At 30.2% G+C, this 14867-nt stretch overlaps 4 protein-coding genes across 5 annotated transcripts; 2 read left to right on the top strand and 2 right to left on the bottom strand.

Annotated features, from left to right (window-relative positions):
- On the top strand, nt 1-666 carry LOC119668539 (probable ATP-dependent RNA helicase Dbp45A; the record flags this gene model as incomplete). Its single annotated transcript, XM_038078079.1, is given in 4 exon segments — nt 1-21; nt 84-199; nt 254-355; nt 417-666. Coding segments are annotated over 4 exon segments (467 nt in total), but the record flags the coding sequence as incomplete, so codon positions are not given.
- A 121-nt stretch (nt 667-787) lies between these two features.
- Nucleotides 788-1426, bottom strand: LOC119668540 (GSK3-beta interaction protein). Its single transcript, XM_038078080.1, has one exon. The coding sequence runs from the start codon at nt 1217-1219 to the stop codon at nt 806-808; it is 414 nt and encodes a 137-aa protein (XP_037934008.1). The 5' UTR covers nt 1220-1426; the 3' UTR covers nt 788-805.
- A 176-nt stretch (nt 1427-1602) lies between these two features.
- Nucleotides 1603-2851, top strand: LOC119668541 (bifunctional peptidase and (3S)-lysyl hydroxylase Jmjd7). Its single transcript, XM_038078081.1, has one exon. It carries the CDS (start codon nt 1669-1671, stop codon nt 2626-2628), a length of 960 nt encoding a protein of 319 aa, XP_037934009.1. The 5' UTR covers nt 1603-1668; the 3' UTR covers nt 2629-2851.
- Nucleotides 2852-3537: 686 nt separating this feature from the next.
- On the bottom strand, nt 3538-12801 carry LOC119668543. 2 transcript variants are annotated; one of them, XM_038078083.1, is made up of 10 exons: nt 12759-12801; nt 12076-12389; nt 10929-11127; nt 9808-10364; nt 9072-9158; nt 7393-8950; nt 6998-7335; nt 6289-6935; nt 4568-5498; nt 3538-4502 (listed from the first exon to the last, which is right to left on the bottom strand). In XM_038078083.1, the coding sequence occupies exons 2-10, from the start codon at nt 12367-12369 to the stop codon at nt 3651-3653; spliced, it is 5463 nt and encodes a 1820-aa protein (XP_037934011.1). In that variant the 5' UTR covers nt 12370-12389; nt 12759-12801; the 3' UTR covers nt 3538-3650. The 2 variants fall into 2 exon arrangements, with proteins under 2 accessions (XP_037934011.1, XP_037934012.1); XM_038078084.1 differs by lacking the exon at nt 12759-12801 and having other exon boundaries at nt 6998-7332; nt 12076-12527.
- Between the last annotated feature and the right edge of the window lie 2066 nt (nt 12802-14867).

Consider the following 14867-nt stretch of genomic DNA (forward strand, 5'->3'; position numbering starts at 1 on the left):
ATATAACAGGACTCCCATTTAGTAATTCAAATTGACTAATTGTATATTTCATTCTAATTAATTTAATTTTTATTTCTTTAAAGTGATTAACGTAACTTTGCCGGATGAAAAGTCGAATTACGTACATCGAATTGGTCGTGTAGGACGTGCAGAGCGAATGGGTCTTGCCATTAGTTTAGTAGCGTCTGTACCAGAGAAGGTAAAAAATAAATGTACTTATACAAATACATTATACTATATTTATTCTTCAAAGGTATGGTATCACGGTGACTGGTGCCAAACACGAGGAAGGAATTGTCATAATACAAATTTAACAGATGTTCGCGGTTGTTGCATTTGGTATAACGAAAGAAATGTATGTACTTTAATCCAATATTAATTCAGCTTGTACTTAATAAATTTTTTTATTAAATTAGTTATTAGCTGAAGTGGAAGAACATTTAAATATAACTATACAACAGGTTGATAAGAAAATGGTAATTCCAGTTAATGATTTCGACGGCAAGGTTGTTTACGGCCAGAAGAATCTCAGTACAGGTACTGGCTATAAGGATCATGTTCAACAGTTAATCCCAGTTGTGCGAAAGCTAAATGATTTGGAATTACAATCACAATCTTTATTTTTAAAACGTTTAAAAGTATAGATCGCTTTATTAAATTAAATTATCAGCATATGTTAGCAGAAAATATATCAAATTACAAACATAATATACATTTACTCAAATAAAGTTCTAATAAATTCTATACAATAGTTTGGCTTTACGTTAAGTATTTTACTGCACTTTATTCGGATTTTATTATTGTTTTAATCTATTCCATCTTCGTCTTCTTCATTGAATTGGGCGCGTGTTTGTTGCAAATTTAATAGTTGCTTACAGAGTTGGTTTCCAAAAGATTCAACATAACGAGGACTTATCTTGTCTAGGAGTGCATAGGGAGTTTCATACACTTCCTCCTCATTGATCTCTTTCTTATTCTTATCAATTGTATCGTATTCGTGAGATACTACTCGAAACCCAACATTTGATGCATGCACGCAATAATTTTGACCCTCAATGGTACGTATGTTTAGGTAAATGTTGCTTTCATTACTTGGCACTGTTTTTGAAATTTTTATTTCATCTACATGCGACTTTACATCGTTTATTATCGCCGTTGCTTCCTCCTCCCAGTTAATAATTTTTTCTTCGGTATCAACTCCCGCAGTTTCGGACGTCATATTCTTAATGGTTAGAAACGCCTATTTTCTATGTATTTAGTTTTCAAAATGCGCTACAGCATATGTGCTATAGATTTTATGTACTTGACCTATGAGCTCATTTTTCGTGGTGTAGTAATGCAGAATACCCAACTTCACACGCCGGTTGCCAATTTTATATTAATTATTTTTTTACACACATGCGTAGAATTCTATAATATTTTTTTAATTACATAAAAAATTTATAAAAAATTATATTTATATTTAATCTAAAAAAATAATTTATAAACTAAAATATTCACAAACAACATTAATTTTCAGATAATTAAATTAAGAGATCCGATTACTTTAGATTTAATGATTAAAATTAATCACTATTCAAACAGCTGATTTCAACACAAAAACAAATTGTGTCAAAAAAGTGGAACCACAAAATATATCTCCAACACATTTTACACATAACATGTGTTATGGATAGAATTAATTTAGCTTTTCAAACACTTTTAAATGAAGCAGAGGATTTTAGGATCGGTTCTGATATATTAGAGTTAAACACTGTTCCAACTGCTTTAGAATTCACTCGTGATAATTATGCGAAAAACGTGCCTGTAGTGATTCGAAATGCAGTAAAAGGTTGGAACGCCGTGAAACACTGGACACCTGAATATTTGCAAAAAAAAATTCATAATAAAAAGGTTGACGTAGCGATAACACCAAATGGTTATGCAGATGGGTTGGCGCAGCAAGATGGAAATGACTATTTCGTATTGCCTTTGGAAGAGAGTATGCATTTCTCCGAGTTTCTGCAGTGTTTAGACAACTCCGCTGGGCCCGTGTACTACATACAGAAACAAAATTCAAACTTTTTTGAATTTCCTGAAATAGCAGATGACATAGATATCAGTTGTTTAAGTTTCGCAACAGAATGTTTTAATAAGCCCCCGGACGCTGTTAATTTTTGGATGGGCGACGAGCGTGCAATAACTTCGATGCATAAAGATCCGTATGATAATTTATATTGCGTTGTTGCAGGCTACAAAGATTTCTTATTATTACCTCCATATCAAATTATGACTATCCCCCGAAAGAAATATCTAACAGGTGTGTATAGAAGGTCCGGTACAGGAAAATTTTTTATTGAAGCAATGACACAGCACTCTGAAGAAGGTATTTCTGAACCAGTATTAACTGAATGGATTAGCATAGATCCTCTTAATCCCGACTTCACTAAATATCCACAATATCGTCAGGCTACACCCTTAAAAGTACGCGTAAACGCTGGGGATGTGTTGTTTTTACCAAATTTTTGGTACCATCATGTTAGACAAAGTCATAAATGTATAGCTGTAAATTTTTGGTATGACATGGACTTTGATAGTCGATATTGTTATTTTCGAATGCTTGAAAAATTAACAGAGTGTCAGGAATGAAAATTAATGGAAAAAAAAACAGAAATAACTGAACAATAAATTATTTTTAAAATTAAATGTTTATTGCCTATTTCAAAAGATGTCCAAGTTACCAATATTGGTGTACGGTACTATGAGTTGGTTTCATACACTGGATTATAGAAAATATATTCATTTTTTTTTTAGATAAGTGATATATGTTTAATAGAAACAATATTCTGTCTTTGCGAAATTTTATTCGATTTGTATTATATTCTCTTGTGACTGTCACAAAATATATTGTTAATATAAAAATCCCTCAAAGATGCACTGTTGTATTTATATAGCTTTTCCAAGAATTTTTGTATCAAAAATTAATAATTACTTCTCGAAACATTTTATTGCTTTTGTGTAAGGAAAGTCTCGCTAATTTTCGAAGATATAACAATAAAGAGAATGAGAATTTTTTGGGCGTAGCTATAAATCGATAGATTTCTATTTAATGTTAGAGTCAGGATACATATGGTAGTAGTTGGACGTGTTTAAACTTGAAATGTGACAGACCTCGATGTATTTGTAACAAAAAAAGGTATTGACGTATGCAACATGGTGGTTCTATTTGTCGTATTATACTTTCTAGCACACATCTTGATACCACACATGTTTTGAGTGACGAAGTGATGCTCGTCCCTCGTAACAGAAATAGAAATAGAAACAACAGGCATGTTGTTGTGACAATAATTATCGTTTACTACATACGTGTTAATTTGGGTTTTCGTTAGGAGAATCGTTTTTCCAAAAGTCATTTGTTCGCTGTTTGACTAAACATATAAATTACGTCCGTAATAAAAACTTAAAACATTTGTAAATAATTTTACGTCTTACGTAGTTGTCTTTAAGTAATAACAATTAAGCTTAAAAAAAACAGCGATTTGTAGAAGCTAAATATATTTGAAATAAATAAAATTTTGAAATATTAAATGCTAACAAATATAAAATAAGAATGTTGAAGTTATGAGAAGCAATGTCAGGCGAATTTATGTAAAACGAAGTGATTTGAAAAATTATTCAACAGTTTTGTCTTCTTTAGCAATTTCTTGATCTGTTTTCTCAATATTAGTATTTGTGCCCTCATTATCTGTAAGTACAGAACCACTATTCGTTTCTGCTGACAAACAATGTAACAAATTACTTGAAGCACCACCTAGAGGTTTTTCTTCATCCGGGTTTTCATTATTTTCAAAGTTGTCCAGAGGTGCGACACTATTTTCTTTTTTAGATTCCTGTAATTGGTCGAACGGTTTTATTTGATTATACGAACTGGAACTTGTGTTGGTTGAACAACTCTGATCAGCTTCAGCTAAATCTGTATCATCAGCATTGTCAAATATTTGTTGGTGTCCCGTATTCGAACTTGTGTTGTTACTGGTGCTTATTATTGAGCAGAAATGCGTGTTGGTGTTAGAATGATTGCTACTTGAAGCAACATTTTCACATTGTGAAAATTGTGATCCAACACATCCTTGTAACTTATTTTTTATGTACGGTTCTATTGCTTTGTTTTCCTCTGATTTGCTAGATGTTCTGTGCTGTTCAACTAAGAAAATTTTTTCCAAATATGATTCATACCAACTTAAAAACTCTTCACGTTGACGTGGAATCCCTGATTTTTTTATTTTTGCATAAATTTTTTTTGGTGAGAATCCAGTTGTGTTATGCTGTAATTTTTTTATGTTAGGCGTTGATGCGTTTGATGGTCGCATCCTTTCTGATGCACTTGCTGCTGTTAACCTTATAATATCAGTCAATATTGTGTCAGTAATTGTGGAACGAGTTTGAATTCGGTTTCGTATGCGGTTCATTACATTGCGTATAAAATCAAAGTCTGGGGTGTTTGCTGCAGTATTATGGGTTATCTGTAAAATGTATTTATTAGTATAACAACTCTGATTATTTTCTTATAATTAAATATTTGACTTACTAATTTATTGCTTGATTTTGCAAGTTGTGCTGCTAAGCTACATGCTCCTTCTAGTGTCATTTCCACCTCTTCCTTTCTCTGATCACTTTTCGTTATTTTAGGTGATTTGTTAGTTAATGCATAACTTGAAAATTTTATAAATTCAATATCAGAATTTTGATTGTGATTTAATCTTGTATCATCTTCATTTTCATCTTCTTCTGGTTTATCGTTTTCTGTGAAATTGTTTACCTCAATTACACCTTTATTGCTTTCTGTTTCAGCGTTATTAGCTTCTTCTTGCTCATCTAACTCTAATTGATTTTGTTGAAAAATCTGTTGTTGCAAGGAATCACTTTGTTGGTTATGGATACGTGCATTCTCCAATTTTCGTAGTGGATCTCTTAAACTATTTTGGTGCTGATCATTTGTAAATTGTGATACTACAAACTCTTCGTTGCGAGAACGTTGAAGATTATCATCCCTTTCAAGTATTATTCTCTCTAGACGACGGAAAACATCCTCCTTTATCGATTCATAGAACTTTGTGGTGAATTTATCATTTTTTAATGCATTCACTAGTAGATTACGTTTAATTTCTTCTGATGTTGTATCTTCATCATTGTCGTTTCCATCATTATCAAAACTATCAGCTATATTATCAGCTCTAAATGATGAATTTGGAATAAAGTCGTATTCATTTGCTAAATCAACAGTTCCTAATAAGAAACCACGCTCACTACGTTCTGGACGCATATTTTCACTCATGTTGTCAATATTTGCTCTTCCTGCAGGAACTCGGAAATGTTCTGGAAAACGTTGCTGTAGGCGTTGGGTATTCTGAAATTGTTGTTGTTGTTCATTAGAGCTACGAATAACGCCAACACATTGTGTGTGTTGCTCCTCATTGCTCTTGTTTGAATTAATCGAGAGTAAATTTTGACGTGAATAGCTAAAAAATAGAAGCAAACCGGAATAAACAAAAGCAAATTTTAAGTTAATTGCATTAGGTTAATAAAATAGATAGTTTTTAATTTTTAGTAGAGTTATTTTAAAAGAATTCACATACAAAATTTAACACATTCCGTTTAAATTAAAAGTATAATAAACAGTTTTTAAATAAGTTAGCATTTTGCTTTGTTAGTTGCCATAAAAGGCGAAAAAATATGGCCTATATAAGCTCACATAAATAAGGTTTAAAGATATAATATATGGTATAATGTACTTACTTAATATATATTTATATATAAATGTGTATATTTACATTCTATATAAATCTGTAATATTTTTGAAAAATATATTTAATACCATTTCGCAAGAAAAAATGAAGTTTGCCAGATAAATTTTTTATTTAAATTACAAATTATATATATTTTAGTTACAAGTCCGATAGAAAATGCCAAAATATTGAAATTCGTTTAAATAATATTAATAGTAAATCAATTATAATTTGCATTAAATGAAATCTCTTACTATATTTGGTGTTCTTAATTCAAATTATATAAATAATAAATAATATATTAAAAATAAAATCCAATAGATAAATATAAAACTTTGCATTACTGAAATTAGAATTAACACAATATTCATAAACTTGGCTTTGGGTTGAAAGACTAGACTAGAATTGAGTTTTCAAAAATTTTATATAAACGAAATTTTACTTTTAAATAAATAATTTTAAGTCGATATAGTTCTGAAATTTGAAACCTACACCAAGAGGAGCAAAGTAGTTGTTTGTTTACCTTCTAAAATTGTCCCAGAAATTATTTGCCCTGCTTCCTGGCTGCACTTGATTATTCAGTGTATTACTGTCGTTTAGTACATTGTTATGTTGTTGCTGATGCTGACGTTGCTGCAGATTGTTGGCATAGTGATTTTGTGTACGCAAATTTGCATTATTTTGATGTATTGAATTATTATGATGATGCATGAATATAGGTCCAGGCCCATGGCCACCAGTAACAGGAGATTGCGGTGCTTCATTATTAAAATGCGAAGATTGCGGGGTTGGTTGTATTGCGTTGTTAAGTGTTGAGTACAAACTTGCACTGGCACTAGAGGCGTTATGTTGTTGTATTTCATTAGTGTAGTTGTAGCCGTTGGATGATGTCAATAATCCACGTTGTCGTTGTTGATATAAATGTTGTTGCTGTTGTTGGTGTAGTTGTTGTTGCTGTTGGTGACAATTCATAAGCGCAGTACGCGCTGAAATATTTGGTAATCTGGACGCAAAAGGATCTGGTTGTTCTGATTGAGCACGATTAATCCCACCATAGAAATTATTTGGAATCGTACCTGGCATTGTTACAGGTGGTAGTGATTCTGAACGTATATTTAAGGAAAGATCTGCTGTAGATGGCCCAGTTAAAGTTAATAAACGTTCCTGCAACTGTTAAAAAATGGTATAATTATATTTTGAATATAAAAGAGCGGAATTCAAGAAAAGCTTACGATATGAATAGTATTATTCAGAGCATCGATTTCTCGCTGTTGATGCCATAGCATTTGATTACATTGGCAAACAGAATTAATGAGTATTTGTTGTGTTTGTGCAAATTGTTGTAACAACATAGGATCCGTTGCTAATTGGGAAGCTGCTGAAGAACTTGTAAAAGTAACACCGGCACTAGCATTATTTAAATTATTAGACACATTGCAAATGCATTCGTTACTACTAGGTGCGGCTGAAGAAGATACTGGTGGAGCTGCTGTGTGTGAAGTACTTATATGTGATGGTGAATAAAAGTTTTGATTCCATGCTGCAGGCAAAGGCGGAGGAATGGGTCCTGCTGAAAAATTTTATATTTATCAATTAACTTTAAAGTTATAATTATTACAATACTCACTCCAATTGTTATTACCCATTGCAGGCATAGGTGGAGGCATTGAAAAGGAATGCGAACTTCCTGATTTCAAACTGCCTGCTTCAAATGACGCGGCATCCTGATTACTACATGTTGTATTTGCAGCATTTATAGAAATATTTCTCTGATTAGGACCTAAAGTTGGTTTGATGCAATGAATTTGGGCATTAGAAGAGCTTTGATTTACATGACTTGACTCAGCTCTAGATGTATCATAGTTGGAGTTGTGAACAAAGTCCTCAGCGTCTTCTTCAACTTCTGACATTTCATTTGTGTGATTATCTGGAATAGGCGTAGCAGAACCTGCTTTATCTTCATTCTGTAAACGTTTACAGAGAAGTTCAAATTCTTTTTTTTTAACTTCGTATTCTGATTTTAATTGATCACGTTCTTCTTGAGAATCTTCAATGCGTTGACGTGGAATCGGTGTAGGTGTTAGACTATGTCGTTTAAGTGCATCTTCACCCAATTGAGCGGCTGCAGCAGCTTGCTCTTTACGCCGAGCAATTTCCTTCTTGAGAGCTTTAATATGATTTCTTTCAGTTTCAAAATTTTCGGCTTGAGCTCGTAATCCAGAACTTACTTCATTTAAAATTCGAACTTTTTCTGCTAAATTGTCATCATCCGCATAATCGTTATTAGATGTACTCGATATTGAAGCAATAGGAGTTCGATCACGGTCAAATGAATTCAAAGTCTGTACGTTTGTTGGAGTTCGACCAATATCCCTAATCTCTCTTTCCGAATGGTTTTCCATTAGAGTTACAGTTTCCATCATATCTTTAAGACGTTTTAGTTGTTGTTTCATTGCTGCAATATCGGATACCCTTTGCTGTATAAGGGCAGCAGCTATGGCTTCATTCTCATCTTTGTTAGTTATTCCAGTTATGTTTTCAATATTATCTTTTTTTTGAGAAGGTTGCAATACTTCGATAGGAACAACACGTGAATATTCAACTGGAACGTGAAGTTCAGATTTTTTATTACTTTTTTCTGCATTTTCATGATTTTTAGCATTTTTTACAGATTTCTCCGCAGATCTGTTAATATCTTGCAATTCGTCTACTAATCCTCGCATTTCATTTCGATGCATGCGTAAAGCTTCTAATTTACGTTGTAATGCTTGTTGTTCAGCCATTACTTCTGGTCCATCTTCACCTAGTAGAGAGCTTAATTCATTCTGTCTGTTTATAAATGCCGTTAAATTTTTCATGCGGCTAACTAAGGTTTCCATATCTGAATGGACTTCATCAAGAGATTCATACTCTGGCAATTCACCATTTTCTCCATTATTATTTTGACCATCTGTACTACCGAAACTCAGATTTCCTGCACATTGTCGTAAACGTTCCATGTCATTCAAGTGCTGTTTAGCTGTGTTTTGTAAACGCAGCAACTGTTGTTGTTGTTCCTGCATGTTTTGTATATTGCGATTACTACGTTCTAAACGTTCCTGCAATTCTTCATAGGTGGGTGTGTTATCTGGTGTAGGAGTTTCTATACTATGCAGCGATTGTATAGATTGTGCTCGATCGCTTGCCTGAAATAATATATATATTAATTTATTATTAAAAATTACCACTTACTTTTTATTGATTTAAATTTATATTTTTGTTATATTCTTAAAATTTTTTTTTACTCTGAATAGGACAAGTTTTTACCTCACTCAATGCAACATCCTCTAGACTATTAGAATTCACAAGAACATCCTGCCCATTTGCTTCTCGCACCATTTTAGTTTTTGTGTTCTAAATGAAAGTAAGAGATAAATATGCAGAACTAAATTAACTATATGCTGAATCATATATATGTGGATAATAAATATCCAGCGGCAAAAAAAATTAAAAACATATAGGCTTGTAACATATGTAACATATTAGGTTGAGCAAAAACTATTCGGCGTTTTTTATGTTTTTTAAATGTTTCAAACTATAGTTTGTTTGAGAAATTGACGCAAATGTTTTTTATAGTCTTTTTTATACGTTAGTAAAAAAAGTACTGATGTAAACAGTAAGAGGATATTGCTAAGATACCACAAATAATACTCTAACGGTGAATATATCAAACTTTTCCAATTAATTGTTATCACACGTTTATTCCTTATTGGCAGTAACCCCTACCTCAAGTCCATGACTTGCCCAAACAGTAGTAGGTCATAATGAATGACAATATGCAATCACTATTACCATTTGTGTTGTCAATCTCGGCTTGCCTAAAACCGTTTTTGCATAACATAATCGCACGTAATATAATCCTAATCATCTGCTTTCTTACGCTTTAAAATGGCTTGAAGGTTTGGTTCAATTTCAAATATTTTCCATTTAAAATGCCAAGTGAACAGAAAAAGGTCGATTATTTTTTCCTCAACCTAATTTGATTGGTAATTTGTATGGTTACCTTATGTGTGGATCTTGAACTATTTTTAGAGTTGTTTGTAGCGACTGTTGTAGCGCTTGCAAAATCAGTTGCAGAAGGATTATTGACGTTTGAACTCTTTTTTGCAGTTAAATTTAAAAACTGTTGTATTAGTTGCAAACGTTGCAATAAAATCGCATCAGTTTGATTAGTGTTGATTGTAGATGCAACTGGTCCGGAAACTGCACGTGGTGACAGCGATGTTGCTAAGTCCAATAAATTTGTTGGTAGTATGTTATGTTGCTGTTGTTGATATGTTGATAATAATGGTTCATCAATTAATTGTTGTAATGGAACTAATACCAACTGTTGCTGCTGTTGTTGTGCAGGTTGATGTGCCTGACTTTGGTTAATTGGTATTTCTTCGGTGTTTGCAGCTAGCCCTGGAGTAGGTATAACGACACCGATTGTTGCTGCCTGATTAATAAGATTTGTGTTGTAATTATTTAAATTTGCCGAGTTGTGTTGTGATTGATCTGGGTTTCTTCTCGGTATTGGACGGACTGGATAGCAAAATCTTTGGTTTTCCTGAAGATATTCTGTAAAGAAATGTAGTCAGGATCATTAATTGTTTTGTTTCCGCATTATTTATTTCAATTTTCAGCTACACTGATAATAAATAATATTATTAAATATAAATTCCAATTCCTATAAAGAAATGTCTGTAATATGTATGTATTTTTAGTTTAAAAAAGTTTAATTTAATATATATGTATATGCTAATAAGATTATTTTTGTATAAATTTTTAGAATTATTGACCAAATAAGATAAAATTATTAATTTCGATCAATAAACCATTATTTAATGCATGAATCACTTTGTAAAATCCTTTTGTTGTATTTTACTAAACTAAATATAGACCTACAGGCAATACATACAAATGGTTCTATTGATAATGCTATAGGTAAAATAAACAAAATTTATATACTATGTGCACAAACTCATTCAATGTGTCTATATTTAGCAGATGAATTATTTTAAGTTTCTCTATTCAAAAAAATAAAAAAAAAATATAATAAAAAATGAAATGAAGACATGTAAGCAAAGTACATTTCTATTATAAAGTATGAAATTTGTTCACATTTTGGTTATTAATATTTACCAATATCGCATCCAGAAACTCCACTGCTGCCTTCGGTAAAGTTCTGTTGAAGCTGCTGCTGTTGCTTTTTAAAACCACAATTACTGGTTCCGTTCTTAAGTTTGGAATTTTGCTGCTTATGATCACTCACTGTTGAGTACTGGTGGTCATGGCTCCTATTACTGACGGTTGAATTTACCACAGTCGATAGAAAGTAATCCTTGGAAAGATATAACCAGATTACAATTATTGTTAACAAAAGAATATCGAATATTGTAAAGCAAGCAATTTTGGCTAATTTTATATAATGAATGTTTCAAGAAGTCACTTCAAACACTTCTCCGTAAATTTTTCGTGTCGTTATACGTCGAATCAAAAATTTTACTGAGCACACGAAAATATTTTTTTATAATGTTAAATGAACTCAAAACATACATGATACAGAGAACTTATAGGAATTGAAAATATTTTGTGCACTACAAAATAAAAAAGTGCTAAACACTTATGGCATTTTCACCGCATGGGACATTATATTAATGTATATATATATCATTTTTAATACAAATATATTATTATAATAGTTCTTCCATTTAATTAATATGCCAAATAGTACAATAGATGGAAGTTACATATGAATTATGTATTCAATTTAATTGAAAATGATAATTAGTAATTAATATGATTTCTAAATAAATATTAAAATAAATATTACATTATTTTTATATAATAAATAATATATTATATATATATATTAATATACATTAAAATATTTGGGACTATGTTAACAATGTTCAGATCGCATTATTTTAGATCTGAACTCCGAGGTCAAACTTGAGAGCTTAACGTGATATAACGGATATATATATATATATATATCATAACAATATAAGAAGTACTTATAAGAGGTGTTAGAAAAACGATTAAAACAAAAAAAATTGTTAACTGTATATATTGTTTATGTATGTAAACAATATTTTTGAAAATGTTGGATATTAAATATTACTGGCGAAATAAAGTTAACGTATTTAAAAAAAAAATTTTAAAAAAAATGTATCAAATATTTACATCAAAAAAATTTTATTTTGATATACCTTATTTCGATTTTATTATAATTTAATTATTATTCGTAATAACATTTTATATACTGATAAATAATTATAATTCTTACGTTTAAATCATTTAGTTCTCTTCTGATCGGAGCCACAATTTCTGTATTTTTTCGCTGTTGCATTCGTTGCTGAATTTGTTGTTGTCCTACGTTTGTTGATATGCACTTTGTCGGAGCTGTTGCATTACTTTTTGTTGCTACAGACGAAGTCGATGTTTTTGGAACAGTTCCAGTTTTTCGTACGGTGGATGCACTTAGTGAGTTATCTTCATCAATGTCGTGGTTTTTATTAGGAGAATTTGAATTTTGACTATTATTGCCGCTGCTTGTGTGGGGATTTTTAGCAGGAGCCATCTTTTATTACTTGTTAGTTTCTATAAGTAATTTTTTTTATTGTGTTGATAGTTTTCATCTATATGTACTAAGTTCATTAGTACATATAATTAGTTGACACAAATTTAATCATTTATTATAAATATACTTTTTAGAATCTGCATAAAAAAAATATGCATGTAATTGATAAGTTTTATTTAAAATAAAAAAAATTAGTTAAAAATGTAACATTCGTCGGCAAAGTAAGAAATCACTTATGACGTTTGTTGAGTGTAATTTTATTGACTTTGTTTTTAAACGGCAATTGCGTTAACTATGGTTATATTTTCTCACTTCTTTGTTATTTATTATATACACAATAATATAAACATTCAAAATTATATATGCAACTTATTTATTAGTTTAATTACAATTCATAAAAAAATTGATTTTTATTGCAGTTAACCATCTCAACAGACTAAACGTAAATGATCAACCCTGTGTCAGATATGGCAAAAATCATCTGTGCTTGTCAGTGTTGATAAACGTTTATTTATGTATAAATTGTAACAAATTAAATTTCTATTTTAATGAAATTTTTTTAGTCTACTCAACTGTGGATTTCAAATCACAAAACTACCTTTTGCGAATGCAAAACAGACATATTTTGAAAAGTACATGTGAACATATTAAAAATTTTTAATAATTGTACTTATCCTATATCCTATTAGTTTTACACTTCGCTGAAAATATATTCACGCAGCAAAACGTTATTTTATCTTAATTTAGTTTGTAGTTGCGCTAATAAATAATGCAGCAAGCAATGTTTTGTTTTGCTTTGTTTTAGTTTATGAGAACTCACAATATCGCTACACGATTGTATTATTATATATTACGAGCTTAATTTCAATTTGGTTCTGTACATATAATACTATTTGTAATTTTGACTGTATAATTTTTATATGAAATCAATTGTAATTTTAATTTAATATTGTAACTCAGCGATACGAATGAACCGTCAAGGAACACTAAATTTAAAATTAGAATTACTTATGCTATGTGAAACGGCTATATATTAATAAATTGATATTTTGATTAATTCTTAGTTTTGAAAAAAAATTGTATAAAAATATGTGCGACTTAAAACATAAAAAGATTAGTGTAGAATTTGCAAATGTCTTTTTTATTCTGGCCGTAATAATTTATGACATCTCGCACAATATTTATATAAATTATTTGCAATTTTGAATAATGCAAAATAACGATTCAACATATGCGAAAAATATTTTAAAAAATAATTTCTAATTCAATTGACACCATTAAAAAACAATTTAAAATTTTTCATTTTGTTTTGCCAATAGGGTTTTAATAACATATGTTGTCTTGACGATATGTAAACAAAAGTGTGTTCAGTGACTGCTAACAGAGAAATTTTAAAAACTATCTTTAAATTTTAAGTTCAACACTGCGCAAAATTCTTAATATGGCCAAGTGCAAGGTTCGAGTAAATTGAGGTAATGTAATTATTTATTGCACTTATTTATTATTATTGGTTAAAAGTTTTTAAATTTATTTAATAAACATCTTGTAAAATGTTCACAATAGTAATACTTAATTTATCTAATTTTTATCTAATTTACCCTACTGAAAATTCTGGTAAATACCAACATTCGCTGCCATATCGACATAATATAATATTTCCCTCAATTTACCATAAATTTACTCGAACTCGCGCACGGCCTATATCTTTTATATATTCAATCACATTTAATATAACCGTTTAGATGCTGTTGAAGGTGAAAGCTTTTGTTTCATAATATTAAGCAGAAGATAATAATGTTCTAAGACCCTTTACATTCTTTAAAACTTTACGAAAGGCTTAAAGCGATGTTTCTTACTAAAATCGATGTTTTGACTGCTTTTAGTATGATTATTAGAAGATTTATTACAATTAAAGTGCATGTTGTACTTGAATTTTGCATGGAATGTATTCTATGAGATTTATTATAGTTAGTTCTGTTCCCATATGTACTTCAAGTAAAATTCAAGTAAATTAATATTAGTCGTAATTTTTTCTTTGAGAGTAGCGAAAAATGCAACTCACGAGGGAAAATATGTAAAACAACAACAATGCTCTTAAAATTGTCAGAGTTAGGTTTTACTCGCAAAAATTTTTACGTCTTAAGTTTTCGTGCAGTCATATTTAAAAATCAGTCTATTGTAAATTTTTACTGGAAATATGTTGCAGAATTTCAGTCATTCGTTAATATCATATGAGGATTTTATTTACTATTAATATCAAATACATACCCTTCTAATAATTAATTGTTCTTTTATTTAACTTAATTGTTAGTGTTCATAATTTTTGTATTTTATAATATATACAATACAACTAAAAACATACATATGTCAAACTCTGAAAGAAAACATTACGGCTATTAATTCATATTTGAAATTAATATTTAACCAAATAACCGAGTAAACCGAATAATCTATAAAAAATTCTTTCACATGATTTGCTAAAGTTTAAATTAGAAATT

The sequence above is a fragment of the Teleopsis dalmanni genome, chromosome 1, assembly GCF_002237135.1.
Source record: "Teleopsis dalmanni isolate 2A chromosome 1, ASM223713v2, whole genome shotgun sequence".
NCBI lineage: Eukaryota > Metazoa > Arthropoda > Insecta > Diptera > Diopsidae > Teleopsis > Teleopsis dalmanni.